The 27708-nt window shown below is 29.9% G+C and overlaps 2 protein-coding genes across 3 annotated transcripts; one reads left to right on the top strand and one right to left on the bottom strand.

Moving 5' to 3' along the window:
- The first annotated feature begins 7 nt into the window (after nt 1–7).
- LOC106771327 (probable ubiquitin conjugation factor E4) lies at nt 8–9301 on the top strand. Of its 2 annotated transcripts, XM_014657291.2 has the most exons (16): nt 9–1065; nt 3028–3232; nt 3429–3580; nt 3669–3960; nt 4109–4261; nt 5696–5899; nt 5994–6106; nt 6238–6352; nt 6792–6881; nt 6965–7168; nt 7248–7343; nt 7486–7608; nt 8223–8315; nt 8420–8584; nt 8787–8876; nt 8954–9301. In XM_014657291.2, exons 1-16 carry the CDS (start codon nt 212–214, stop codon nt 9131–9133), a joined length of 3129 nt encoding a protein of 1042 aa, XP_014512777.1. In that variant the 5' UTR covers nt 9–211; the 3' UTR covers nt 9134–9301. The 2 variants fall into 2 exon arrangements, 1 of the variants encoding a protein (XP_014512777.1); XR_002669101.1 differs by lacking the exons at nt 8420–8584; nt 8787–8876; nt 8954–9301 and adding an exon at nt 7897–8030 and having other exon boundaries at nt 8–1065.
- Nucleotides 9302–14067: 4766 nt separating this feature from the next.
- On the bottom strand, nt 14068–15180 carry LOC106757556 (F-box/kelch-repeat protein At3g23880-like). Its single transcript, XM_014640233.1, has one exon. It carries the CDS (start codon nt 15178–15180, stop codon nt 14068–14070), a length of 1113 nt encoding a protein of 370 aa, XP_014495719.1.
- Nucleotides 15181–27708: the final 12528 nt, after the last annotated feature.

Here is a 27708-nt window from a genome sequence, read left to right as displayed (position 1 = left end):
ACCTTCTTTGTTCCTCTCTCTCAAAATCTAAGCCAAACCATGTTCAATTCTCAACCCTTCTCTTTCACTCTCACTCAACATTAAGATCCTTTTCTCTCCCACTTTCCCTCTCTTTCTCGAGAAAACAGGGAAGAAAATCGAAACCCCAATTTCAATTTCAATACCATTTTCAATTTCAGTTTCTTTTGGATTACTCCGATAGCTTCAATTCATGGCTGCGACAAAACCCCAACGCACTCCGCAGGAAGTGGAGGACATTATCATCCGCAAAATCTTCCTCGTCTCCATAACAGAAATCGAGAAGACAAGCGCAACGGATTCAAGAATCGTGTATTTGGAGCTAACAGCTGCGGAGATTCTCAGCGAAGGGAAGGAGCTTCGCCTCTCGCGGGATTCAATGGAGAGGGTTTTGATCGACCGTCTCTCCGGAGACTTTTCTTCCACCACCGGTGAAGCCAGTGAGACACCGTTCCAGTACCTCATCGGATGTTACCACCGGGCGCACGAGGAGGGGAAGAAAATTGCGAACATGAAGGACAAGAGCTTGCGCTCGGAGATGGAGGCGGTGGTGAGGCAGGCTAAGAAGCTCTGTGTCAACTACTGCCGGATTCATTTAGCCAATCCCGAGCTCTTTCCGAGCCGGAAATCTGCGGGTACCGACGCCAAATCGCCGTTACTGCCGCTGATTTTTGCGGAGGTAGGCGGCGGAAGCGTGTTCGGGGGAGGCGGTGGCGGGGTCAAGAGTCCGCCGGGGTTTCTGGAGGAGCTTTTCAGGGACCCGGACTTTGACAGCTTGGACCTGATTCTGAAGGGGTTGTATGAGGAGTTGAGAGGGAGCGTTATGAATGTGTCTGCTCTGGGGAATTTTCAGGATTCTCTGAGGGCTTTGTTGTATTTGGTTAGGTTTCCCTTCGGTGCCAAGTCGCTTGTGAATCACGAGTGGTGGATTCCCAAAGGGGTTTATGTGAATGGCCGTGCTATTGAAATGACCAGCATTTTGGGTCCCTTCTTCCATATTAGTGCTCTTCCTGATCAGGCGTTTTTCAAGGGCCAGCCTGATGTTGGGTGAGCTTAAGAGTGTGACTTTAGGTTTTATGAAATTCATGTTGACTGGTTTTATTAGTCTTCTTGCTTTTCTCATTGTATGCATTGGTGAGAGCACCCGAAGAGAGCAACATTTATGTGATTGCTTGGTTTCATTTTTGAAAACTTGATTAAGAGTATACCTGATTAGTTTAGGAAATTTGGTTAGACTGTAAATTGGATGTGCTTTTCTATTCCATGTTTTGGGTTAATGGAATAGAAACAATGGTTATGTTGGTCCTTTTCGGTGAATAATTGTTCTACAGTTATGAAGGAAAACACAAGGATATTCCTCTCTTTGGACCTTGAGAAGTAGTACTTCGGCAGTTTCTTTAGTCTTCAAGCTTCTTAATGTTTAAGATGTGATACGACTTCTTCTTTTAAAAAGACCTTGAGAAGGTCTTTAATTTTTTTTGTGTGCGTTTAGCTGATAAGTGGTAATTTCCCTACTCCGGCAATAAGAAAACATGAAAAATAACACTGGAAAATTCACTTACATTGATACATTGATTGTTAATTACATTTAATTGCCATTATGGGTTACCTTCATTTATCATCCCGTATTTAGCTCCTTCCTTGAATAAAGGACTACAGTATGGTACTGTAACTAATCTCTCGTCCTTTGTCATTCTGAACTTCAGTACTTGAGACTTGATATTCAATTTGGCTTTGTGCCTTGGAGTTCAAACATAGAATGATATACTTGGTGTAATGTTTAATGAAGAGATATCAAAGGAAAAGACAAAGAAAGATGTACACATGGTCTTCTTTGATTTGAAAAAGGCATTTGATTGAATGCTAGGAGAGATTTTGTGGAAGCCCTAGACAAGAAAGGAGTTTGTATGAGCAATCAAGGTCGTTTATGATGTTGAGGGGGTCAATACTTGGCTGATAGGAGGCCAGTGGATTTTCCTATAGCCATAGGGTACATCAATTGTAAATTTGATCTCTTTATCATATTCTAATTATAAAATCCAAGACCCAATGCCTAGATGTATGCCTTTTGACTGTAGACAATATATGTTGGTTAGAGAATCAGTGAAGAAAATAAATGGGAAGTTAAAGGTTTGGACTGAAGCTCTGGAAGATCATGGATTTTGCATAAGTAGAAATAAGATAGAATATGTAAAATGTAAGTTTGGTTAGAGACAACAACCAGGGGCCACTGTGTATATGTTAGCCCAAGTCACATGATTGAAGTATCTGGGTTTCATTATGAAGGATGATGGAGACTGAAATGGAAATCTAAATCACAGGAGATTTTAGTGGGTTTATAAAAGGGGGAGGAGTGCATCGGGTGTTTTTTGTAATAAAAAAGTACCTCTTAATTTTTTAGAAAACTTTACCACATTGCCATAAGTGTTGTGATGCTGTACGGAACTGAAATTTGGGCATTAAAAAGCCAACACAAGAATAATCTTAATTGAGTAGAAATGAAAGTGTTGCATTCTGAGTCAGCTTAATAGACGATGTGTGAATAGGATGAATGCCTTTCGCAAATGTTGAGATAGGACTTATTATTATAGATAGAAAGGGTAGTGTTGTCTTGTCATACATGGTTTTTAATGCAGAAGAGTTAGAAACGCAGAAGCCTAAGTAAGAGGAGTTAGATTAGGTGGTGGGTAGTACTGTTGTCAGAGACAAGAGGAGAATATAGGTAAAAGAATTAGAATGTAGATCAAGAATTTATATTTTGACATAATTTATGTCTAACCATCATGGCACCCTTTGATTCATGCTGCCAGTTTCACTTAATGGGAAAATGCTCTCTTGTTTATATGCAATCCTATATTCTTGTTCCACTTCTTGCTTACTGTTTCTCTATTAAAGTCTGTATGTTTACCTCATGAACCCTAGTTCCGAGACTTATTTGAATGGGATACTTAATTCTTTATTATTTAATCAGTCTCCCTTTTTAACAATTTTTTCCCCTTTGAAATCCAGGCAGCAGTGTTTTTCTGATGCATCAACTAGGCGACCAGCTGATTTGTTATCTTCATTTTCGACTATTAAAACTGTCATGAACAACTTATATGATGGGCTAGCTGAAGTTATGCTCATCCTTCTTAAAAGTACAGATACTCGTGAAAGAGTACTTGAGTATCTTGCGGAGGTGATCAATATAAATGCATCCAGGGCTCATATACAGGTAACTTTCTTTCTTATAGGCAAGATAAATTGTGCTCAATTAGTTAGTTCTTATTTATTTTAATTTTTTGTCTGCATTCCTTGTCATCATATTCATGCTAAAGTTTACATTTTTTTTAACTTGTACCTGTTCTTTTGTTGCAAGTCTTTTGACAATATATGACCTTTATTTATTATTTTTTTTTTATGAAAAACAGGTTGACCCTATTACTTGTGCAAGTTCAGGCACCTTTGTAAATCTCAGTGCTGTCATGCTTCGTCTATGTGAGCCATTTTTAGATGCAAATTTAACAAAAAGGGATAAGATTGATGCAAAATATGTACATTACTCAAATCGCTTGAAGATAAGGTGAGGGCTTGTGTTGTGGATATTAAAATTCTCACGGAAGTTTAATGTATCTACCTATTGGTAACTTTTGGTCATGATTCTATTTTAGTGGGTTGACTGCTCTTCATGCATCATCAGAAGAAGTTGCTGAATGGCTTAATAGTAAAAACCCAGCTAAGACTGGGGCAACCAATCAATATAATGATGATCAGAAACGCTTACAACAATCCCAAGAGGCCAGTAGTTCTGGTAGTAATAATGCTGGTGAGCTCTCAAATGAAAATTCTGCACCAGCTGAAAAGACGAAATATTCATTTATTTGTGAATGCTTCTTTATGACCGCAAGAGTGCTCAACTTAGGCCTTTTAAAAGCATTTTCTGACTTCAAACATTTAGTTCAGGTAATCACATGTATGTCTAGTAAAGTTGGAAAGTGTTGGTATTATTTTATGGGGGCTCACTGTTATTGCTACCTTACTGTTCATTTGGTTTGAATGATTTTTTTCTAAAGTTACATAGGTATAAACGCTGTAGTCATATTATATACAGGATATATCTAGGTGTGAAGATGCTCTATCCACACTTAAAGCCATGCAGGAGCGGGCACCCACTCCTCAGGCAGAATTGCATATAAATCGACTTGAGAAAGAAATGGAGTTGTATTCGCAGGAAAAATTTTGTTATGAAGCTCAGATTTTGAGGGTTGGTCCTTTTTCTTACTGATTTGAAGTTTCTTTATTGTTATCTATGTTAGCACATGTCCCTATATGAAAACAATATAAGTTGCTTATGTGTATGTATTTTGTGTCTTTTGGGGGAGGGGGTGTGGGGTTGAGAAAATTAATTACCTTGCTTAGCTTTATTGTTTCAGTAGCAATTAGTAGTTGTAAATCTATTATTATATATAGTATATAGAGGTCTTAATCTTCTATAGAAGTAATCTTTTGCAAGGTTACTACATCTGGTATTTTCTCCACGTGCATAGATCTGTGCTATAGTATAAATAAGACTAAATGTGTACCGTGCTGTTTGCTTAAACTTCCGTTTTAAAAGGTTTCTTTAAGATCCTTCTCTCTCCATGTGCTAGTGAGGATCTGTTTCTAAATGCGAAAAACCAATTTTCTCTATTTCAGCCTTGTCCTTTTTCCTGTAATTGACTATGACTTCTCTTTTCCAGCAGTCTTGTAAAACAGTCAGCTTGAATGACCTTCTAGCATATGTATTTACTGAACTCTGTCAAGGACTCAAGGGTTTTCAAATTAGTTACATCTATAACAAGCTGCACATATGTTTTTTATGCTCTTTAATGGAGAGTTTGTAGTATTCTACAGATGTACTCTTCTGCTAAACCTTTTGCTACAGGATGTACTTAGACCTATGCAATTTATAAATTTGTTTGGTGTTGTTTATCTGTTGCTTGTCACAAATGAGCTTCTTTTTCTACTTTTTTCTTACAGAAGCGTTTCTTAATTTTCTTTTTGTGAAATTTGGGGAGTGGTGGAACTTATGCCCTTTTATTCCCTAGCATAGAAACACCTACTTCAACATGGATACAATATGACACATACACAGTGATATAGATAATTATAAAAAAGACACAACCTAGGTGTGATTTTTCCTTTTCCATATGAAGGCTATCTGTTTGAAAACATCTCTATGAAATATGAGATCCTAACTAGGTCGGCACCCTAAAGCTCAACAGTCACTTGCTGTCAAGAGGGAACAACATTGGTGTAAATACAATATATAACATTAAGATAGTATACAAATTGTAAATCAGAAGATAAAATTCATGTTTTAAAATGATCATGAATCTTATAAACACATTACAATCCTAAAATTTATCCAGTTGTTGTTGTTTTCCTATCACTATTGGTGTCCAAAAAGAAGAAATTATAAAGATGCAACCATAGTTTTTGAAAGTGCCCATTTAGTGACCGACATTTGATATGCTTAACTTGATTATTACATTCTAAGGATTATGTTATTCTAAATTAAATGTTCACTGGTATTTGATACTTGATTTGTCAAACATATGAGGTAGACAAGTTCTTGTTATTTAAGTGTTCTTTCTGAATTGCAAGTTGAAATTTAAATATTCTGATTTTGAATTATTGGCTTCACATTTTTTCGTAGGATAACACACTTATTCAAAATGCACTTTCTTTCTACCGCTTGATGATTGTTTGGTTGGTTGGCTTGGTGGGTGGTTTCAAAATGCCCCTACCACCAACTTGCCCTATGGAATTTGCTACCATGCCTGAACATTTTGTGGAAGATGCCATGGAACTTCTAATATTTGCTTCACGGATTCCAAAGGCCTTAGATGGAGTTGTGCTGGTAGACTTCACCTCAAAAGTGTTTTTTTCTTGGATTAATTCTTTCTCCCAAAATCTTGTTATGCAAGGTAATGAGAATTTTTATTGTTCTGCAGGATGAATTTATGAATTTTATAATTATGTTCATGGCCAGCCCTGAATTTATTAAAAACCCATACCTGAGAGCAAAGATGGTTGAAGTTCTGAACTGCTGGATGCCTCGTAGGAGGTAACTGGTGTCTTTCTTTTGCGTAAAACTGGAAAGTTTGCTTATCTTCATCATTATATTGTGAAAATTTGTTTATTCTTTAAGCTATAATTGAGTACATTTGTTCTTCCTGTGCTATTCCCTTTCTACAGTGGCTCATCTGCAACAGCCACTCTATTTGAAGGTCACCAACTCTCTCTTGAGTATCTTGTGAGGAATCTTCTTAAACTTTATGTTGACATTGAGTTCACTGGTTCTCACACACAGGTTAGTCTGCATTTTAAGACTATTGGTCGCATGGCCAACCTATTTTTAAAGTCAAGTTGTTTGGAAATCTCACCTCTCTTCTTGATTGTGTTGAAACTCAAACTTGATTGTCAAAATGGGGACTGTGTTAGTGTTTTTTTTTTTTTTTTTTTACTTTATGATGTCTTAAGATGGATAAATAATAATGTTTCGTTGAAATCCTATGCATGTGATTGATTAGCCAGTGAGAGGAACTTCTGAGCTGTATTTCAAACTGCACCAATTTTTTTATATGATTAATATTATGCCCCTGTTAATATTTCCTATATTATTGATATTTTGATATCTGATATGTGTGTTAAATATCATGGGTTTCAGTATTTAATCATTATCCTTTTGGGGTTTTTTAATACATGACCGTGCTGATTATTATAGTTGTCACTTGTCTGTTACATTACAGTTCTATGACAAGTTTAACATCCGCCACAATATTGCGGAACTCCTCGAATACCTGTGGCAAGTCCCTAGTCATCGCAATGCTTGGAGACAGGTAACGAAGGAAAGATATTTAAATATTATGTCTTACACCATGCTCAACTTATCTAGTTTGTTCTGGAACTAATTTTCTTCCAGATTGCTAAGGAGGAGGAAAAGGGTGTCTATCTGAATTTCTTGAACTTTCTGATCAATGATAGTATTTATCTTCTGGATGAAAGTTTGAAAAAAATTCTTGAGCTAAAAGAATTCGAGGCTGAGATGTCTAATACGGTTGAGTGGGAGCAACGACCAGTTCAAGAGAGGCAGGAGAGGACCCGGTTATTCCATTCTCAAGAAAATGTCTGTTGACTTTTTGTTTAAATATATAATTTTGTATTCCTTGTTTATCCAACCATTTTAATGCTGGATACTTTTATAGATTATTCGAATAGATATGAAGTTGGCAAACGAAGATGTGAGCATGCTTGCATTTACTTCAGAACAGATTACTGCTCCGTTCCTACTTCCTGAGATGGTATTTTTTTTCTCTTTCAAACCATGGCTGGTTATGAATCTCATCATCTCATAAAATAGTTTGTGGCCTAACTATGATATTCCTTTAAAATTTTCATCTTCTAATGGCAAGTTTAATCTTATTTTCCCACCTCTTCTTCAAGGTTGAGAGAGTGGCTAGCATGCTCAATTACTTCCTGCTGCAATTGGTTGGTCCGCAAAGAAAATCACTTAGTCTGAAGGATCCTGAGAAATATGAATTTCGTCCAAAGCATTTACTAAAACAGGTTGGCATCAATTATATTTCAGAAACATTTGAATGAGTTTTTTAGTGGTGAGTAATTATGACAGGAAGGATGCTATGCTATCCTCTGTAATCTGTAGACTTAATCTAACATTCTTGTAGAAGGATTGATTCTAAAAGTGTTATATTTACATCTTCATTACTCTGAGAAATTTGAAGAACTTTAATTTTGGACGACCAATGATACAGTTTTGACTTTTGTGCTGGTGATGTTAAAAGCCCGCTTAAATGACTTGGAGATATGACATCATTCTCTTGCCTTACTCCACAGCTTAGGCTTTTGTGGAGATCTGGTTCTTAATATGACAGTGGTTAGGAGTTCTCTTAAGATGCATAGCAGCTTCAGCTTGGCCTCCAATATTCCCATTCTTCACATCTCAACAATCATTTTGGTTCTCTAAGGATGCAAGTGTTATTCTGTGGTCCTTCAACAATAAATACATTAAAATAATTCTTCATTGTCAATTTTGAAAGCAAATTGCTCTTTAAACTGTTATTTGATGTCAAATATGGTCATTTGATGGATTCAACATAAAAAATGGACATTGACAGTGACAAATATATTTGTACTACTAACTTCAGTTTATTTATTTGCAGATTGTGCACATATATGTTCATTTGGCTAGGGGTGACACGAATTCCATCTTCCCATCTGTCATCTCAAGGGATGGTCGATCATACAATGATCAGGCAAGTTTGTGGGACTTTTGATATATTGCATATTGTTATCAAGAATTTTTTTTTGTCTGTGTATTCCCATAATCTAATTTAAACGGACTGGTATTTGGCTACAGTTGTTTAGTGCTGCAGCCGATGTCCTTCACAGAATTGGTGAGGACGGAAGAATTATACAGGAATTTATTCAACTTGGTGCTAAAGCTAAAGTTGCTGCTTCGGAGGCCATGGATGCTGAAGCTACTCTAGGAGAAATACCGGAGGAATTCCTTGATCCGATTCAAGTGGGTTTCCCACTTCTTTCTGTCTGTTAAACATGTTTTTTTTTTAAATTGTAAAGTTTGATAGCATTTACATACGTGATTACTTATCGTTTTTATTGGGAAAAATTGCTTTGTTTATTTCAGAAGCTCTAAAAATTTGTTGGTAGTTTGAATAGAAAGATAAGGTAATTCTGACGCATCATATACATGTTTTGCATTGCAGTACACTTTGATGAAGGATCCAGTAATTTTGCCTTCTTCAAGGACGACGGTTGATCGTGCTGTGATTCAGAGGCATCTTCTTAGTGATAGTGTAAGTGTATACCTTTCATCCTTTGTTCCTTGTCGTCCTTCCTTGGTTTATGCTTTTCCGTTTGATTGTTTGTGCAGACTGACCCCTTCAACCGTTCTCATCTCACTGTGGATATGTTGATTCCCAATGTTGAGCTAAAAGCAAGAATTGAGGAGTTTGTGAGGTCTCAAGAAATGAAAAAACACGGTGAAGGGCTAAGCCTACAGAGTAACAAGGACACAATTCAGACTACAAATGGGGAAATGTTGATTGATTAGGAAAATACTAATGAATTTGTGCCATCCACATAAACTTAATTGTTGAACCTTATTTTCATCCTATTCAATCTTTTTTGGAAAATATTAAGCTGTTATTAGAAGTTGAAGCTGTAAAGATATTTGGAGAATGGTTAATGTAAAGCAGTCATCCAATTGAATACCACGATATACACACACATACACGGAGGTAGAAAGTAAGATATTATTAATGTATGTATGACACATTAATAATATATAATGTAGTATGAAAATATTGAATAAATAAGCACAATCTCACATAAGTGTGATAGTAAAATATTTATTTTTTAAACTACTTTATTTATTATTATGGTGATAAATATTAATGTTTACTAATATTAAAATTGTGTCATATTCTTATATGTTTACAATGTTTTATATTTTTACAATATTAGATCTCTATTTTATAAACTTGTTTAGTGATTTTATCATTAGATAAATTATATTTAAAATTTTATTAATAAAATTTTGTTATGCAGGTGTTTCATCAATTTTATGGAGTTTACTCGTTTATTGTTTAACCTTATCGCGAATTTTTAAAATATAGTGAAAATACATTATTATTATTATTTATTATTATTATTATTATTATTATTATTATTTTTAGACTTAAATATTAATCTAGTAATTGAAAATGTAATTAAATAGTAAGATTATATAATTTGTATATTAAATTATTATTATTAATATTTGTTAGACATATTATGTAAGAACCTAAAACTTATAGTATTAGAGTTTGATAGCTATTTTAAAATAATGAAATCGATTAATTTAATTTTAAAATAATTCAATAATATAAAATTTTTTAAACTTGTTTCACCATCTAAAATACTCGTCATCTATTCTAAAATTCTTTTTAAAGTTTTTTTTTTCTATAAATTCTAACTCTTCGATCATTTGTTTGATGATTAAGAAGTGCCTAGAAGATCACGACAGTATAATTTTCATTATTTACCGATCAGTTTATATTCTAGAGCTAGTAAGTTTCGACTCTTTCTTCCTTTTGTTCTTAGTTTGAGGTTATACATAGGGATTCTTCCTTCTCATGTGTCATGTGTCATTTGTTTTTTTTTTTTTTTTCAAATTCCTTGTTGATAAGAGGTTCTAAGGGCTCTTTTTTATCAAAATTATGTATTCTATAGACGTTTATAGGATTCCCCGAGTTCTAAGTAAGGTTGGTGAGCTTTGTTGATTTGTGGTAGTTCTCTTTGAGGTAAGAGAAGCTAGTTCCTATTTGATGTTGAATTATGAAGTATAAATTGGTAATTATTAGGGTGTGTAACTAGTATATGTTGAATGATTATGCTTGAAATGTTAAGTTAATGTGAATTGATATTATGTAAATGTATTTGACCATATGATGAATGTTGACATTGAATGATTCTATGTTAAACTCAAATTGTATGATGAAGGGTGTTGTTGACATGTTTTGTAGTGTTAAATTTGGTTAAATGTTGAGGAAAAATAAACTAGGCTAAGTTTTATGTTGTTTTGGTCAAAAATAGGAGTTTTAATGAGTGATTTTTAGAAATACTGGTCTAAGTAGATAAGTGGTGATTTAGGTTATGTTGTGTGGTTGATTAGGGACTTGTTTGAGTTGTGAATTGGTAAATTTGGGATCTAGAATAAAGTGATAGGTAGTTGGTTATGTTTGTAAGAGTTTTAAGTGTATTTTAGGGGTTTGGAATAGTGAATTTTAGAATTAGTAGTTTTAAGGCATAGTGGAGGGTTTAAAGTCTGTAATTGAGTCATTTTTGACTTGTTCATACCCCTTAAGTTGTTCAAATATAAGCTAAAACTTGTGAAATTCAATTATGGTCTCTAAAGTAAGGTTTTGGTTAACTTGAGTTGGAATCTTGTTGTAAAATGAGTTTAAAACTAGTTTAATTTGGTTTTTACACTTTTGTTTAGGTTTATTGTAGCTTAGAATTCCATCTAGGAGTGGTAGAAGTTGGTAAAATTGATTAGGATAGGTCATGAAGGGTTGAGGGGTGCAAATTTTGTAGATTACAAAATTTTATCTAATATATGTAATAATTCTATAATATAGTTTACACTATATTTTTGGGATGTTACATTAATGGTATCAGAGCAATTCTTTCCTTAGAAATCCTGTAAATTATGAGTATGCTATACTTGTGTTCTATACTCAGTGTTAGGTTTAGATACTGTCCTTGTCTCCTTGAGTCAGACTGATGGTTCTTTCTCTCTGTATAAGCAGAAGATGACACTTAGGCCTCCTCCTTCCCCACCCACAAATCCTGATGCATCAGTCTTGATGCGAATGATTGAGTTTGTGATCACGATAATGCAGCAACAAAACACTGCATTAGTACAACAGAATACAATGGCCTTGCAGCAGTTGGAAACTGCTAGGGTATCAGCTGAGACATCCTAGAGGCAGTATGTGGATTTGATGACGAGCGGTAGATCTACAGTCGAACCGTCTTCTTCTACTCATCCTCAAGAATGGAGTTTAGAGAGTTTTTTGCAACACCATCTGGCAAAGTTTAATGGCAAGTGCAATCTATATGAAGCTAATCAGTGGTTCAGGGATATGGAGATAATTTTCAATGCCAAGAGGTGCTCGGACGAGAACAGATTGGCCTTCTCCGAGTACTTTATAACTGGGAAAACCGGTTATTGGTGGAGTAGCATGAAAATGCTATTGGATGAAAGCGGTACTCCCATCTCTTGGGAGATATTCAAGAAGAAGTTTTATACTGAATACTTTCCTGATAGTGTTCGGTTTGCAAAGAAGGCAGAGTTCCTTCAGCTAGTTCAGGGGAGCATGTCGGTATCTGAGTATGCCGATCAGTTCAAACACCTTCTCAAATTTCATACTTTGGTGATGGACAAAAAGTGACAGTGCAGGAAGTTTGAGAATGGATTGAGGATGATATCAAGCTGGTGGTCACCGATATGTGCATCAAGGAGTTTCCAACTTTGGAGTAGAGGGCAAGAGTATTGGAGAAAACAAAGATGGAAGTGGAGAGTCATAGAGACAACCACCTAGGGTTGGACGACCGACTGCATCCAAGAGAACTCCTTATTCACGACCTGCATCGAGTGGCAGTTTTGATTCCAAGAGAACTCCTTAATAATGTACACTTTAGTTTATTATACTACAAAAAATATTTTAATACATATTTTCATGTGTTGAATACATTTATCATTTATCAATGTAATTAATCGGCCTAAACTTCCATTATCATTTATAAACTCGGTTTGATATTATTTATTAATAATTTTTTTTTTCAATTTTTTTTTTAAATAAAATTTTTACAATTAAATAATTATTTTATCGATTTCATTTAAGTGATTTTTTTAAAAATTTCATCTGTTTTTTAATTTCACGGTCTTTTTAAATTTAATCATTTTTAATTAAAAAAATTCTTTACAAAATAAATAAAATCTATTTAAAAAATTATTTACATTAAATTTTATAATTTATATTTATATATAAAGAGAATATTTACATAACTTTTGTTTTTATTTTATCCTTCATAATAATTATCAACTAATTTCTTAAAAGATATAATTGTTAACNCTCGTTTTGAAATATTTTGAAAATTACACATCATTGTAACAAAAAACTGAAGCAACATACCAAGAAAACCCTGCATGAACTACGAAGTGCAAATAAGACAGAAACACCATGAAAATTTTGAACCTTCTCCACCGATGACGAGAAATGCAAATACAACAAAAGACGGTCTTCCCTATATCTAAAGAAACACAAAGACAACCATTTAAAACTCCCATAGATTTAAAATCAGGCAGCGACAAACATTTGCGAGTATCCTTATTTAGATCATACGAAAAAATTTACATATATATAAGAATAGGTACCATGCAAATTGTAATTATAAATATTTCTTTAACCAATAAATTAAACGTATTTGTGAAATTGATCTACAATATAAACAATTTACATATATAAACTTTGTATTAATTGTGGAATCCAAAACATAAACATAGTATTTTTACAAAAAAAACATCCTTTAGACATAATTCTAACATATGTTTATTGTAAGTGATGTTGCAAATATATAAAAACCACACAAGTTCTTTCAAAATTTCTTTATCTTCTTTACCTTCCCTTTCTTGGTTCAGAATTTGGAATTCGTGTTGCGTGACCAGATTTTAAAATTCTTTTTGTTCATTAACATACAAATTATTGTTAACCGGAATACATAATTATGTATTTATTGAATGTTAACCAGATTTTAAAATTTAGTATTATTTTCCAAATCTGGTATTAACATGAATTTGTAGTCAAGGGTATTAATGGACCTAAATATAGAATCAAGTGTGTTTGTTGGTCACCAAAATTTAGAATCCAATGTGTATCTCTATATCTATATTGGCCACTGAATTTTAGAATCCAAGTACCTATATATATAAATTAAAAAAAAATATTTACTTCTAATAAATGACACCAAAATTGAAAGATATGCTGAAAATCAATTTAACCTAAATAAAGTCAATCATAGTGAAAATTAAAAAATATATAGAATTCAAGAAATGCATTAAGAAAGACATTGGTTAGATAAAATCAAAAGATAAATTACAAGTGATCACAAAGGAGAGTTGAAGCATATCATATTAGCGACAAAACATGGGTTTAGTAAGAATAATTAACAAAACATGTACCCTTTTTAAATACTTAATAATCTTCATTTTCATCTTCACCATTCTACTTTTCTTCTCCATTTACACAAATAAGACAGAAAATTCTAGCTCACTGGAAACAATTTTGACAATGTACATATATAAAGGTTTATAATTTTTACAGCCCAAATCAATGCAAAAAAGGAAATTTTATTAATAGTGAAACAATCATCCAACAAATCAAACTAAGAAAATACCAAGATTTGTGAAACCAGTACCTTAATTTAAAGTAAATAAATATCTCAAATAGACGAAATCAAGCTTGAAACATAGTTACACGAGAAGATGCGAGTGAGAAACTTGTTGTGATAAGTTCGAGTACGTTCTATTTTATTTTCCTTCAAATTAAAGGTAAAGATGATATTGTAAGCATCCCAATCTGAATATGCGAGCAACAGACGATCGGCCAACATGCCCAAAATCTGCAGGTGATAGAAATAATGAGAGATAATCAGAGTTTCATAACTTAGACTCAGCAACCGACTCCAAGATCTTTCGTCTCGAACGTCCTTCAATGCAAATACAGCAATGATTGTCTTTTCTATATCTAAGAAAACACAAAGACAACCATTCAAAACTCCCATTGATTTAAACAAATAATTTTTCGTGTCGAGTTCAGGCAGCGAAAAACATCTGCAAGTATCGTTATTTAGATCATACGAAAATACGTGTAGCTTCGATTCATTAGAAGAAAATCCTATCCAGTTAACAGTGCCATTCAGAGAGTATCCATTATTGTCACAAGGGAGAAAAAACGGAGAGCTCATTATAGTACGTCTCCAACGTACGTGACCCATGCAGTAAACCCACACACTCGTTTGCTTTCTACTCCAATCCAAAACCATTGCAACCACCTTGTAACTGTCCCTCCGATCATCGTACGCAAACCCAAAATTAATATAAAGCGGATCATAACTGTCGAAATTGAGACGCAATCTTGGTGAAGGTCTGGAGAAAATTTTGGTGGCAGGGTTCCAAAAGCAGACCCAATGCTCTTCATACTTATTTGTGGAGACAGAGTTACGTAGAGAAAGCAAACCATTGCAAGAACCGAATAAATATCTATAAGGTTTGGGGCATCGCAAAGTACGACCACAAGAAGAGGGTGCAGGATTTTGGATTAAATAAGGTAAAGAGCATAAACGAGACACAAAACATGGTTTATGGTATCTCTGTGTCGCCATTAAGAGGATGTGTGGGTTTCTGGAGGACTTCTCAAGGTGCAATTTCACCAAGTAAGGATTGGATATAAGAAATTTCCATGTCTTTGAAACGCACCTGAATCGCATAAGGCTCGTCACAGGAAGCCATGACAAAATATCCAGTATGAGTTCAACCGGAAGTATTCCAGCCATCACCGTCTCCTGTTAGATCGGCTGTCACAACCCTAATATATATATAGAGTTTACTCGCATGAGAATAAGAATATATACAATGCAAATTGTAATTAAAAATATTTCTTTAACTTTTAAAATAATTCAGAAACAACCTATTCATTTAATTTAATAATTTTTCTAACTTTCATTAATTTATTTTAGTTTAAAAAAATATTAATATAGAAAAAAGATTAGATAAAAAAAGGTTAAAATAAAAACATAGTTACTTAGAAAATAAAATTGGTAAATAAATTATTTTAATTTAAAAAAATATTACTTATTAAAAGGTAAAATTAAAATAAAATATAAAGACCAAAAGATGAATCATTTTTATATAAAGATATAAATGGTGTAAATTACTATTAATTATTTTATCATTATTAATTAAAATAAATAAAAGTAATTATAAAAATAATAATTTCTTAATATTAAAAACAATATTTTCCAATAATGATATTCTGGCCTGTTTTGTACAAATTGTTTTCAAGGGTTTTGGAATTCTAACTTTTTAGAGTTATTTTTCTAGCTTAATAAAAATGCTATTTCCTTTTTATTATTTCGTTCGATGAGCAACGATACTGATTTTAATCAATCTTGACCATTTTTTTGTTTGGTATTTTTAAAATTTTTAATTTAACAAAATTAATCGTCATTTTCTTAAGGTAAAAATATAGTCACCATATTTGAAAAGCTTGCATTTTAAGTTTGCCCAACTTAATTTACTTGTTAACAACATGTCAACTTTTACCCTTAGAAATTGAATAAATTAGAAATTTTAACCTTTTTATTTCATTTTATTGAAATTTAAATTAATGTGAAAGAATATAGAAATAAAAAAACACATTCAACAAAAAAGTTTGTTTTTTCATAATTTTGATATCTTATTGAACATTAAAATTGAAAATATCCTTTGAGTTATTAAAAGACCTTTTATCAAATTTAATAAAACTTTAATCTTGTTTTATATTACCATAAAAAGAAATTATATTATAAGACTTTATGCCTAAATTACGGAATATATCAACTCACCCACTCTTCTTAACCTTACACCTAGTAGAGTTAAATTCTACATCAGTGGAATTTTAGGAATTACTGAAAATTTGAGTTAAAGTTTTCAATTTTGCAAAATTTTATTTATAAAAAAAATTCTTAAATACTAACTAATTTTAGTGATATAAAATAATTAATGACAGTAATGATAAATTTATAAACTAAAAATTATTAATAATTAAAATAGTTTCAAAATATTATAATTACTATTTAAATTTATAGTTAAAATAGTTTTTATAGATTTTGAGGGTTGCCACCATAATTTATTCTGGAAAAATTGTGGAAAACATAAAATAAAATAAGACATGATCTACAAAAACTAAATTTTAAGTTTAAGAATCAGTTACGCGCAATGAAGATATTAGCACCTTACTGCATTTGTCCAGAGCCCCACAAGCATTGACATTGCTCCTACGTATATTCATTTATGTTGAACAATCAGATATAACGAAGCTCTTTATCTAGAAAAAAGGTTTGTAAATTTGTTTTAAAAATTATTATGAATTGTTTTAGTTTTTGAAAAGTGAACGCGACAATGATTGACTTTGCTCTTAAGTATATCCATTTATGATGGAAACTTTTTTTTTTTGTTTTTAAATATTTTGTATTTTTTTTATTTTAAGAATGGTGGGAAAAAAAACCGGTCATAGGCCCACACGTACTTATACCCTTTATTTTATGATTTTAAAAAAATGTTATTTGTGTGTAGTAAAAATAATACCTTTAGAAAAAAATTTCAAAATACAATAAAAAGAGAAAAAGAATGATGTAAAGGTGATATACCTTTTCAACTTTCGGTACTCCCCTAGTTCTTCTCCGGTAGTTCTATTGGCAGAGTATATCTAACGTGAAAACTTATTTTACTCTATACTCTCTATCTATTATTTCTGAGTATCTTCCTCTTTTTTTTTTTTTTTTCGTCCTTTCTTTTTGTATTACAACGTGCATATTTGTATACACATAGTGTAATATTATGGAAATCTTGCCTTATAAATTAATTGACAATTAAAAAAATAGAAAAAGAAATGGTGTTGGTTGCGAAAAAAACAAATCAAATAATATTCAAAACATTGATTATAGTTAAACATTTTCCATTTTTAAAAATCATATTTTTCTCTTTAAAAAAAAGGACGCAACAAATTATATCAATATATTATTTTTAATTATTACTTGTAATTATTATCATAATATTGATTCAAATTATTACATATTAAACTTATATTTCAAAAATATTTTAAAGTTTGAAAATTACCTATACATATTTTTAGAAAATTATGTAAATTATTATTAATTATATTATCATTATTAATTATAATAAAAAAAATTAATTATAAAAATAATAATTTCTTAATATTAAAAACAATATTTTTCAATAATTACATTGTTTTCTACCAATTGTTTTCATGGGTTTTGGAATTCTAACTTTTTAGAGTTATTTTTCTAGCGCAATAACAATACCATTTCCTTTTTATTATTTCGTTCTATGTGGTAAGTAATTAAAATTTTCTTTTCCCTAATTTTGTTCTTGAAGCATTATTACTTTTTCTTTTGTTTTTTTTAATGGACCCTTTAAATTATCATCATGCATTATTATTGATATTATTTCGTTCCATCGTTTCATATCATTTATGATATAAGATTAGAGATAATTTAAATATTTTTTTTTCTTTCAAATTTTTTAATGGTTTTTAAGAATAAAATTATATCAGAACTTTAAACTTCAAAATAGATAATAATAATAAATTTTAACCATATTATCTTAACGGATTGGTGTTGAAACATATTGTCAAATAAAAAATTTTAAAAAATAATACAATGATGATTGACCATATCAACATATTTATTTAAAGTTGAAATACATTTTTAAATAATATCATCTTAAACATAATTTCCATAAAATAACATTTTAAAAAAAAAATAAAGTAAAACAAAAAAAAAATATGGAGATATCATACCAAACTTTTACATCACACATAAACATAAAATATTTATTATGAAAAAAAGTTAAATAAATACATAGATGATAGCTAATAAACTAATACAATAGCAAACAACATCCGAATCTCAATAATAAAAATTTTCAATATGTCAAAAGATTTATTATTAAGAAACAGATTTGACTTACTCAACAACATAGGTTATCCAACTTCAGAATCTGACTTATTATTAAAATCTGTTTTGATAACTTGAGGTTAATAAAAATATAATTATAATTCATAGGTGTGTTTGTTATTTTTATATCGTATATATTAAAGTAGCATCCAATCTATCTGAAATTGAACGGTTTATAATTTTTGCAGCCAAAATCAATGCGGAAAAGAAATTTTATTAATAGTGAAACAATCATGGAACAAATCAAACTAAGGAAATATCAAAATTATTTCCATACCTTTGAAAACGATCTGAAATCACTACCTTAATTTAAGCTAAATAAATGTATAAAACAGGCAAAATACAGCTTGGAACATACAAGAAGATGTGACTGAGAGAGTGCTTGGAGTAAACTTGAGTACGTTCTACTTTATTCTTCTTCATATTAAAGATAATGATGAAATTGTAATCACCCCATTCTTTGAATATGTGTGCAACAGAAGATCACCCCACATGTGCAAAATCCGCAGCTTATAGTAATCAAGACAGGTATTCAAAGTTTCATAACTTGATCAACTGACTCCAAGATGTTTCGTCTCGAACGTCCTCAATGCCAATACAACAAAGACTGTCATTCTTATATCTAAAGAAACACAAAGACAACCATTCAAAACACCCATAGCAGGAGAATCAGATATTTTTGGGGACGAATTCAGGCACCGACAAACATATGCAAATATAGTTATTTAGATCATCCGAAAATATTTGTAGCTTCTTAGTTCTCGATTTTTCCAAAGAAAATCCTATCCAGTTAACTGTGCCATTCAGAGAATATCCATTACTGTCAAGAGTGACAAAAATCAGAGAGGTCATTGAAGAACGTCTCCAACATACGTCACTCATGCAGTAAACCCACACACTCGTTTGACGTGTATTCCAATCGAAAACCATTGCCACTACCTTGTAACTGTCCCTCCGATCATCGTACACAAACCCAAAATTCATATCGTGGTGAACATCCATGTCGAAATTGAGACGCAATCTTGGTGAAGGTCTGGAGCAAATTTTGGTGGCAGGGTTCCAAAAGCAGACCCAGTGCACTTCATACTTATTTGTGGAAAGAGAGTTATGCAGAGAAAGCAAACCATTGCAAGAACCGAATAAATATTTATAGGGTTTGGGGGCACTGCAAGATACGACTACAAGAAAAGGGTAAAGGGTTTTGGATTAAACAAGTTAAATAGCGTAAACAAGCCATGAAACATTGACTCTTGAATCTCTGTGTCGTCAGTAAAAGGATTTGTGGGTTTCTGGAAGACCTTTCAAGGTGCAATTTTACCAAGTAAGGATTGGATATAAGAAATTTCCATGTCTTTGAAACGCACCTGAATCGTATAAGAGTCCTCACACCATGACAGAATTTCCAATATGAGTTCATGAGAGAGTATTTCAGTTGAAGAAATGGCCATCTTTCTTCCAAAATCCTGTGAGATCGGCTGTCGCAACCCTAATATATAGAGTTTACTTCCATAAGAATAGATACCATGCAAACTGTAATTATAAATATCACAACTTTTTTAGAACGGTGATAATTTGTAATTTTTCAATTTCAAATATAAAAGACCAATAAAATAGTAACTTGTTAAAAAAATTATTAAAATATTATGTTCCATATAAATATTTCTTTAACCTTTAAAATAATTCGGAAACAATCTTTTCGCTTAATTTCCAAGTCGATAATTTTTTTAACTTCCATTCATTTATTTTACCAATTTATATTTTCATGCATTTATAATTTTTTCACTTTATATTTCTAGTTTATCAACTACTTTCACTTTAATCATCTTCATCTTCCCCATTCTACTTCACACTACTTTTTTTTTCTCCATTTACACAATTCAATTTTTTTTTTTTTATTTTGTAGATAAGTTTTTATTATAAATAGTTCTTTTAGTTTAAAAAATATTAATATAGAAAAAAATATTAGATAAAAAAGGGTTAAAATAAAAACATAGTCACTTAGAAAATAATAATCACAATTATGCTAAATTAAACTTGCATCTAAAATTTTTTCTTAAATCAATCGCATGCAACTCTTTGATTGTATTTTAGTGTGTTCTAAATGAGTTACAATATCTTATTTTCTATAAAAGAATTCACTTTATCAAGAATATGAGGATGAGACAAAATTATTAAAATGTTATAATTGTAATTCTTGAAATCGGTCAACTTTGCTTGAAGACTATTGGACACTAATTTTCTTTTCCCTAAGTTTGTTCTTGCTGTATTATTACTTTTTTTTTTGTTTTTTTAATGGACACTTTAAATTATCATCATGCATTATTATTGATATTATTTCGTTCCATCGTTTCATACAATTTATGATATAAGATTATTTCTTAAGAAGAAAATTATAATAGAACTTTATACTTCAAAATAGATAATACTGATAAATTTTAATAATATTATCTTATCCGATTGGTGTTGAAACATATTGTCAAATAAATTTTTTTAAAAAATAATACAATGATGATTGATCATATCAACATATTTATTTAACGTTGAAATACATTTTTAAATAATATCATCTTAAACATAATTTCCATAACATAACATTTTTATTAAAAAAATTAAAGTATAAAAAGATATGGAGAGATCATCCCAAACTTTTACATCACACATAAACATAAAATATTTATTATGAAAAAAAGTTAAATAAATACATAGATAATAGATAATAAACTAATACAACACGAAACAACATCCAAATCTCAATAATAAAAATTTTCGACATATCAAAAGATTTATTATTAAGAAACTGATTTGACTTACTTATCCAACTTCAGAATTACAATTTCAAATCTGTTATGATATATTTTGAGGTTAATAAAAATATAATTATAATTCATAGGTGTGTTTGTTATTTTAATATCGTATATATTAATGTAGCATCCAATCTATCTAAAATTGAACTAATAATACCAACAAATGAAAAATGAGTGATGAATAGGACTAATTTCTTAGCAGTGGTATATTAATTAGTGGTCACAGATGATTAGAAAATAAGTATATTGCTGGAACCAATTTTGACAACGTACTTAAGTTTCATTTTTTTGCAGCCAAAATCAATGCAGAAACGAAATTTTATTAATAGTGAAAGAGTCATCCAACAAATGAAACTAAGGAAATACCAAAGTTATGTCCATAGCTTTGAAAAAGTTCTGAAATCACTACCATAATCTATCATAAATAAATCTTTTAAATAGGTAAAATCAAGCTTGGAATATATTGACACGGGAATATGTAACTTAAACCTTGATTATAGTAATCTTGAATACGCTCTACTTTATTCTCCTTCAAATTAAAGATAACGATGACATTGTTGATATTGTAAGGATCCCAACGCTCTGAATATGTGAGCAACAGAAGATTACCCCACATGCACAAAATCCGCAGCATATAGCAACAACTAGAGATATTCAGAGTTTCGTAACTTACACTCACCATCTGACTCCAACATGTTTCCTCTCGAATGTCCCTCAATGTCAATACAACAAAGTGGGTCCACCCTTGATCATAAGAAACACAAAGACAACCATTCAAAATTCCAATAGAAGTAAGCTTAAAATCCCTAGATTTAGGCACCGACAAATATCTGTAACTATTGTTCTTTAAATCGTACGAAAAAATTTGTAACTTCTTAAATTTGTCTTCCCCAGAAATTCCTATCCAGTTAATAGTACCATTCAGAGAGTATCCATTACTGTCAAAAGGGAGAAAAGCCGGAAAGGTCATTAAAGGACGTCTCCAACATACGTCACCCATGCAGTAAACCTGCACACTCGTTTGCAGTGTACTCCGATCCAAAATCATTGCCACCACCTTGTAACTGTCCCTCCGATCATCGTACCCAAACCCAAAATCAATATCATGCCAAAGAACAATGCCGCAATTGAGACGCAAGCTTGGTGAAGGTTTGGAGCAAATGTTGGTGGCAGGGTTCCAAAAGCAGACCCAGTGCTCTTCATACTCATTTGTGGAAAGAGAATTATGTAGAGATAGCAAACCATTGCAAGAGCCGAATAAATATTTATAAGGTTTGGGGCATTGCAAGATACGACCCCAAGAAGAGGGTACAGGGTTTTGGATTAAACAAGGTAAAGAGTCTAAACAAGGCAAGAAACATCGATTGCTGTCTCTATGTTTCTCCATTAAGAGGATTTGTGAGTGTCTGTAGGATCTTTCAAGATGCAATTTCACCAAGTAGGGATTGGATATAAGGAATTTCCATGTCTTTGAAACGCACTTGAATTGCATGAGGCTTGTCACAGGAAGCCATGATAGAATTTCCAGCATGAGATCATGAGGGAGTATTTCAGCCGAAGAAATTGCCATCACCCGTCTTCCTTCCAAAATCATAGCAATCGTCCCCTTTTGAAATCGGCTTTGGCAACCCTAATATATAGGGTTTACTCCCATAAGAATTAATACGATGCAAACTGTAAATATTTCTTTATTTTTTAAAATAATTCAGAAACAACCTATTCACTTAATTTCCAATTGGGTAAATACTTTTTCTAACTTTTATCTTCTTTACTCTCCTTTTCTTGGCCCAGTATTTGGAATTCGTGTTGGGTGAACGTGTTCCAGATTTTGGAATACTTTTTGTTCATTAACATATAAATTATTGTTAACTGAAATACATGATCTGGTATCCATTAAATATTAACCAGATTTTAAAATATAGTGTTATTTTCCAAATTTACAATAAAAGACAATTTTTATTTATTTTATAGATAACTTTTTTTATAAATATTATTTTAGTTTAAAAAAATATTAATATAGAAAAAAGATTAGATAAAAAAGGGTTAAAATAAAAACATAGTCACTTAGCAAATAAAATTGGTAAATAAATTGTTTTAGTTTAAAAGATATTACTTATTAAAAGGTAAAATTTAAAAATAGAATATAAAGACCAAAAGGATGAATCATTTTTACATAATGATAAATGATGTAAATTACTATTAATTATATTATCATTATTAATTAAAATAAATAAATTTAATTATAAAAAGAATTTAATATTAAAAACAATATTTTTCAATAATTATATTCTGGCCTGTTTTCTACAAATTGTTTTCATGGGTTTTGGAATTCTAAACTTTTTAGAGTTATTTTTCTAGCACAATAAAAATACTATTTCATTTTTATTATTTCGTTCGATGAGCAAGGACACTGGTTTTAATCAATCTTTACCATTTTTTTTGTTTGGTATTTTTAACATTTTTAGTTTAACAAAATTAATCGTCATTTTTTTAAGGTAAAAATGTAGTCACCATATTTGAAAAGCTTGCATTTTAAGTTTGCTTAACTTAATTTACTTGTTAACAACATGCCAACTTTTACACTCCTAAATTGAATAAATTAGAAATTTTAACCTTTTTATTTTATTTTATTTTATTGAAATTTAAATTAATGTGAAAGAAAATAGAAAAAAAACATATTCAACAATTTTATTTTTCATAATTTTGACATCTAATTGAAAATTAAAAATGAAAATATCCTTTGAGTTATTAGAAGCCCTTTTATCATATTTAATGAATCTTTAATCTTGTTTTATATTACTATAATAAGAATTTATATGAAAAGATTTTATGCTTTAATTACTTAATATATCAATTCACTCAGAGTTAAATTATTGAAAATTTAAGTCAAAGTTTTCAATTGTGCAAAATTTTATTTATAAAAAAAATTCTTAAATAATAACTAATTTTAGTGATAAAAAATAATTAATGACTATAATGATAAATTTATAAACTAAAAATCATTAATAATTAAAATAGTTTCAAAATATTATAATTACTATCTAAATTTATAATTAAAATAGTTTTTATTATAAATTAGTTTCCAATCAATTATTATCATTAATTATTAAAATTTTGACTATGATAAGAATTAATCTCTAATTGAAAAAATAATTTTTAAGTTAATCTCTAAAGATATTTTTAGTTATTAAAATGTATTATCATATAAGAATTTTCTAAATAATAAACACAATTATGCTAATTTAAAATTGCATATAAAATATTGTTCTTAAATCAATCAGAGAATCAATTATCATGCGAATCTGAGGGCGTTGATTGTATTATAGTGTTCTAAGTTTCAAGATCTTATTTTCTCTAAAAAGATTTCAATTTAACATGAATTTGGGTATTGTTGAGACAAAACTATTACAATGTTTTAATTGTATTTACAAATGGGATCGTGACGGACAGCAAACTAAAAAAAAATGGGTTTAAAAAAAAATTTTGAAATTCGCCATCATAATTTATTCTGAAAAAAACAATAAAAAGTCATAAAATAAAACGTGGTCTACGAAAATTAAATTTTAGATTCGAAAATCGGTTATGCACAATGAAAATATTAGCATTTTACTGTGTCTGTCCAAAAGCAATTTAAATATATAAAGTTGACGTGTTTTTTCAAAATATTTAATTTTTCCTAAAAATAATAATATAAGGAAACTATTAAGAAACAAAAAAATATTTTTTTTATAAACCCGACAATATGATGGACAATCATAATCAAGTAGTTCTTTATTTAAAGAAAGACTTGTGAATTTATTTACAAATTCTTATGATTTTTTTTAGAATTTTGAAAAATAAACTCAACAAGGATTGAGCTCGTATATCCATTGTGATAGAAAATCCTTTATTTTATGGTTTTTAAAAAAATCTTATTTGTGTGCAGTTTAGAAAAAAACTTGAAAGTGCAATAAAAAGAGAAAAAAAAAATGGTATAGGGTGATATACCTTTTTATCTTTCGGTAATCCCCCAATTCTTCAATGATAGTTCTGTTGGAAGAGTCACTCTAAAGTGAGAACTTATTTTCCTCCATAGTGTCTCTCACTCTTTTTACCTATTATTTCTGAGTATTTTTCTATTTTTTTTCCGTCCTCTGTCTTTATATATGGTAATATTATAATAATCTTGCAGTGAATTAATTGAAAATTAACAAAACAGGGAAAGAAAGTCGTGGTTGCAAGAGAAACAAATCAAATAATATTCAAGATATTGATTATAATAATTGTAAAAAAAATTGTCCATTTTTAAAAATCATAGTTTCTTTGAAGAAACTGATGCAGTAAATTATATCAATATATTATTTTTAATTATTGCTTGTAATTATTGATATAATATTGATTCAAATTATTTCCCTATTAAACTAATGTTATAATAATCTTGCAGTGAATTAATTGAAAATTAACAAAATAGGAAAAGAAGATCTTTGTTGTAAGAAAAACAAATCAAATAATATTCTTGATTATAATTATTCTCAGAATAATTGTCCATTTTTACAAATCATATTTTTTCTTTAAAAAAAATTTGACGCAATAAATTATATCAATATATTATTTTTAATTATTGCTTGTAATTATTGGCATCATATTTTAAATTATTATCATATTACTCTAATATTTCAAAAATATTTTAAAGTTTGAAAGTTACCTATACATTTTTTTTAAGAAAATTTATTTTATTATTTTCTTCTTTCTTTTTTTTTTCCTTTACCTACCATTAATTATTATTCTCTTATTCTTCATTTTTATTTGGATAATGATATTTAGACAACATTTTTTTTACAACATTTGAACATTGTTAATATAATAATCATAAACACTAATGTGGAGTAATTTTTTACCCATCACAGATTGACACGTAATCAATGTTCAAACGTTGTAAAAAGAATGTTGTCTAAATATCATTATCCTTTTTATTTATGGGATTTGTTAAGGCACGTATGCCTGTTTTTTAGTTGGTAGATTTTAACAATATATATATATATATATATATATATATATATATATATATATATATATATATATATATATATATATATATATATATATATATATATATATATATATATATTAACAAAAATATTTACTTATAATAAATGACACCAAAATTGAAAGATATTATGAAAATCAATTTTTATTTGATTTTCTAATTAAAAAAGTCAAGAACGACACTTATTTGATTTTCCAATAAAAAAAGTTTAAAAATAATAATTTCAGTTTAACATTATATATGTAAAGATATATTTACATTTTTTTAACAAAACTAAATTTATTATATATACCAACTTACTCTATTTACAAATATTAATAATTTATATTATAATATAAATATTTAAAAAAAAAAGTAAACACACACGCACGAGAGATTATAATAAATAATTTTTGTTTATTATATATGAGTAACTTGTTTTAAGTCTACTTTTCTTTTTACGTTTATGTGCTTATTCCTATGTTTCACGACAGTAATATCTTTTACATTTACATATTTATTTATTTATTAATTAATTTTCAAAATATTACCTACAAATAAATTAATTGTATATTATATATATATTTTTACTGTAATATTAATTGAATTTCAAATCTAAAAATTATAAATTAAATCCTGTTCTCGCATCCACAGCCGAAGAGAATCTTTTTTCCGTATATACGGCCAAAAGAGCAATCCTGGATTTACTCGATACGGTGAGACGACCCCACAACACCCTAACTTATTTTCACCCACATACCACCACACGACAAGTCTTCCATACTTAACTTCATACCCAAAACTATGTTGTCTCACAACTCCACCGAAAATTATCCATCACATAATGATAATCACAAGCCAATAATCAAACAATTATTCTAACTATTTCAAATCAACCAAAAATATAAAATAGTCAAACATATATTTGTTAAATACCGATATCATATCAAGATTAAATTAATATAGAAACACTTAATAAAATCATTACTAAAGACACACCCCTTATTTAATTGATCTCATTTCTAGTAACCACACAATCGGTCCCACACTATTTTAAAAGTTTCTTCACATTTTATTCATTTATTTATTTTTGTTTTTTTTTATTATATTTTTTTAACGTAACTCATTAATCTCTCTCCCTGTAATACCTCTTTAATTTAATATTATTCCATCTTCTTTTATCCTAAGAGGCCCTACCACGTAGACTATAATCTTATAGCTTGAAATTCCTAATTGTTCTAATATAATAAAATCATATATGCATTCATTCTTTCACCAATATAAGATTACAGGGGACAATTATATTACTTTTAATACATCTGCACTGCAATTTTCAAAAACCCCTCTTAACTTTATTTTTATTTTTAAGTTACGAATCTCTCTCACCCTTTGCCCAACTACAACATGAATAAGACAACTTCTCATCTTTTTCAGTAGCCCTACCAGATCTTTAGATTCCTATAGCTACCCTTTCTTTTTCATATATACATAAGCATTTAATGGTTGCATGATTGATATATATATATATATATATAT

This window comes from Vigna radiata, chromosome 1 (assembly GCF_000741045.1).
Source record: "Vigna radiata var. radiata cultivar VC1973A chromosome 1, Vradiata_ver6, whole genome shotgun sequence".
Lineage (NCBI taxonomy): Eukaryota > Viridiplantae > Streptophyta > Magnoliopsida > Fabales > Fabaceae > Vigna > Vigna radiata.
This window is presented reverse-complemented; position numbering and strand designations above follow the sequence as displayed.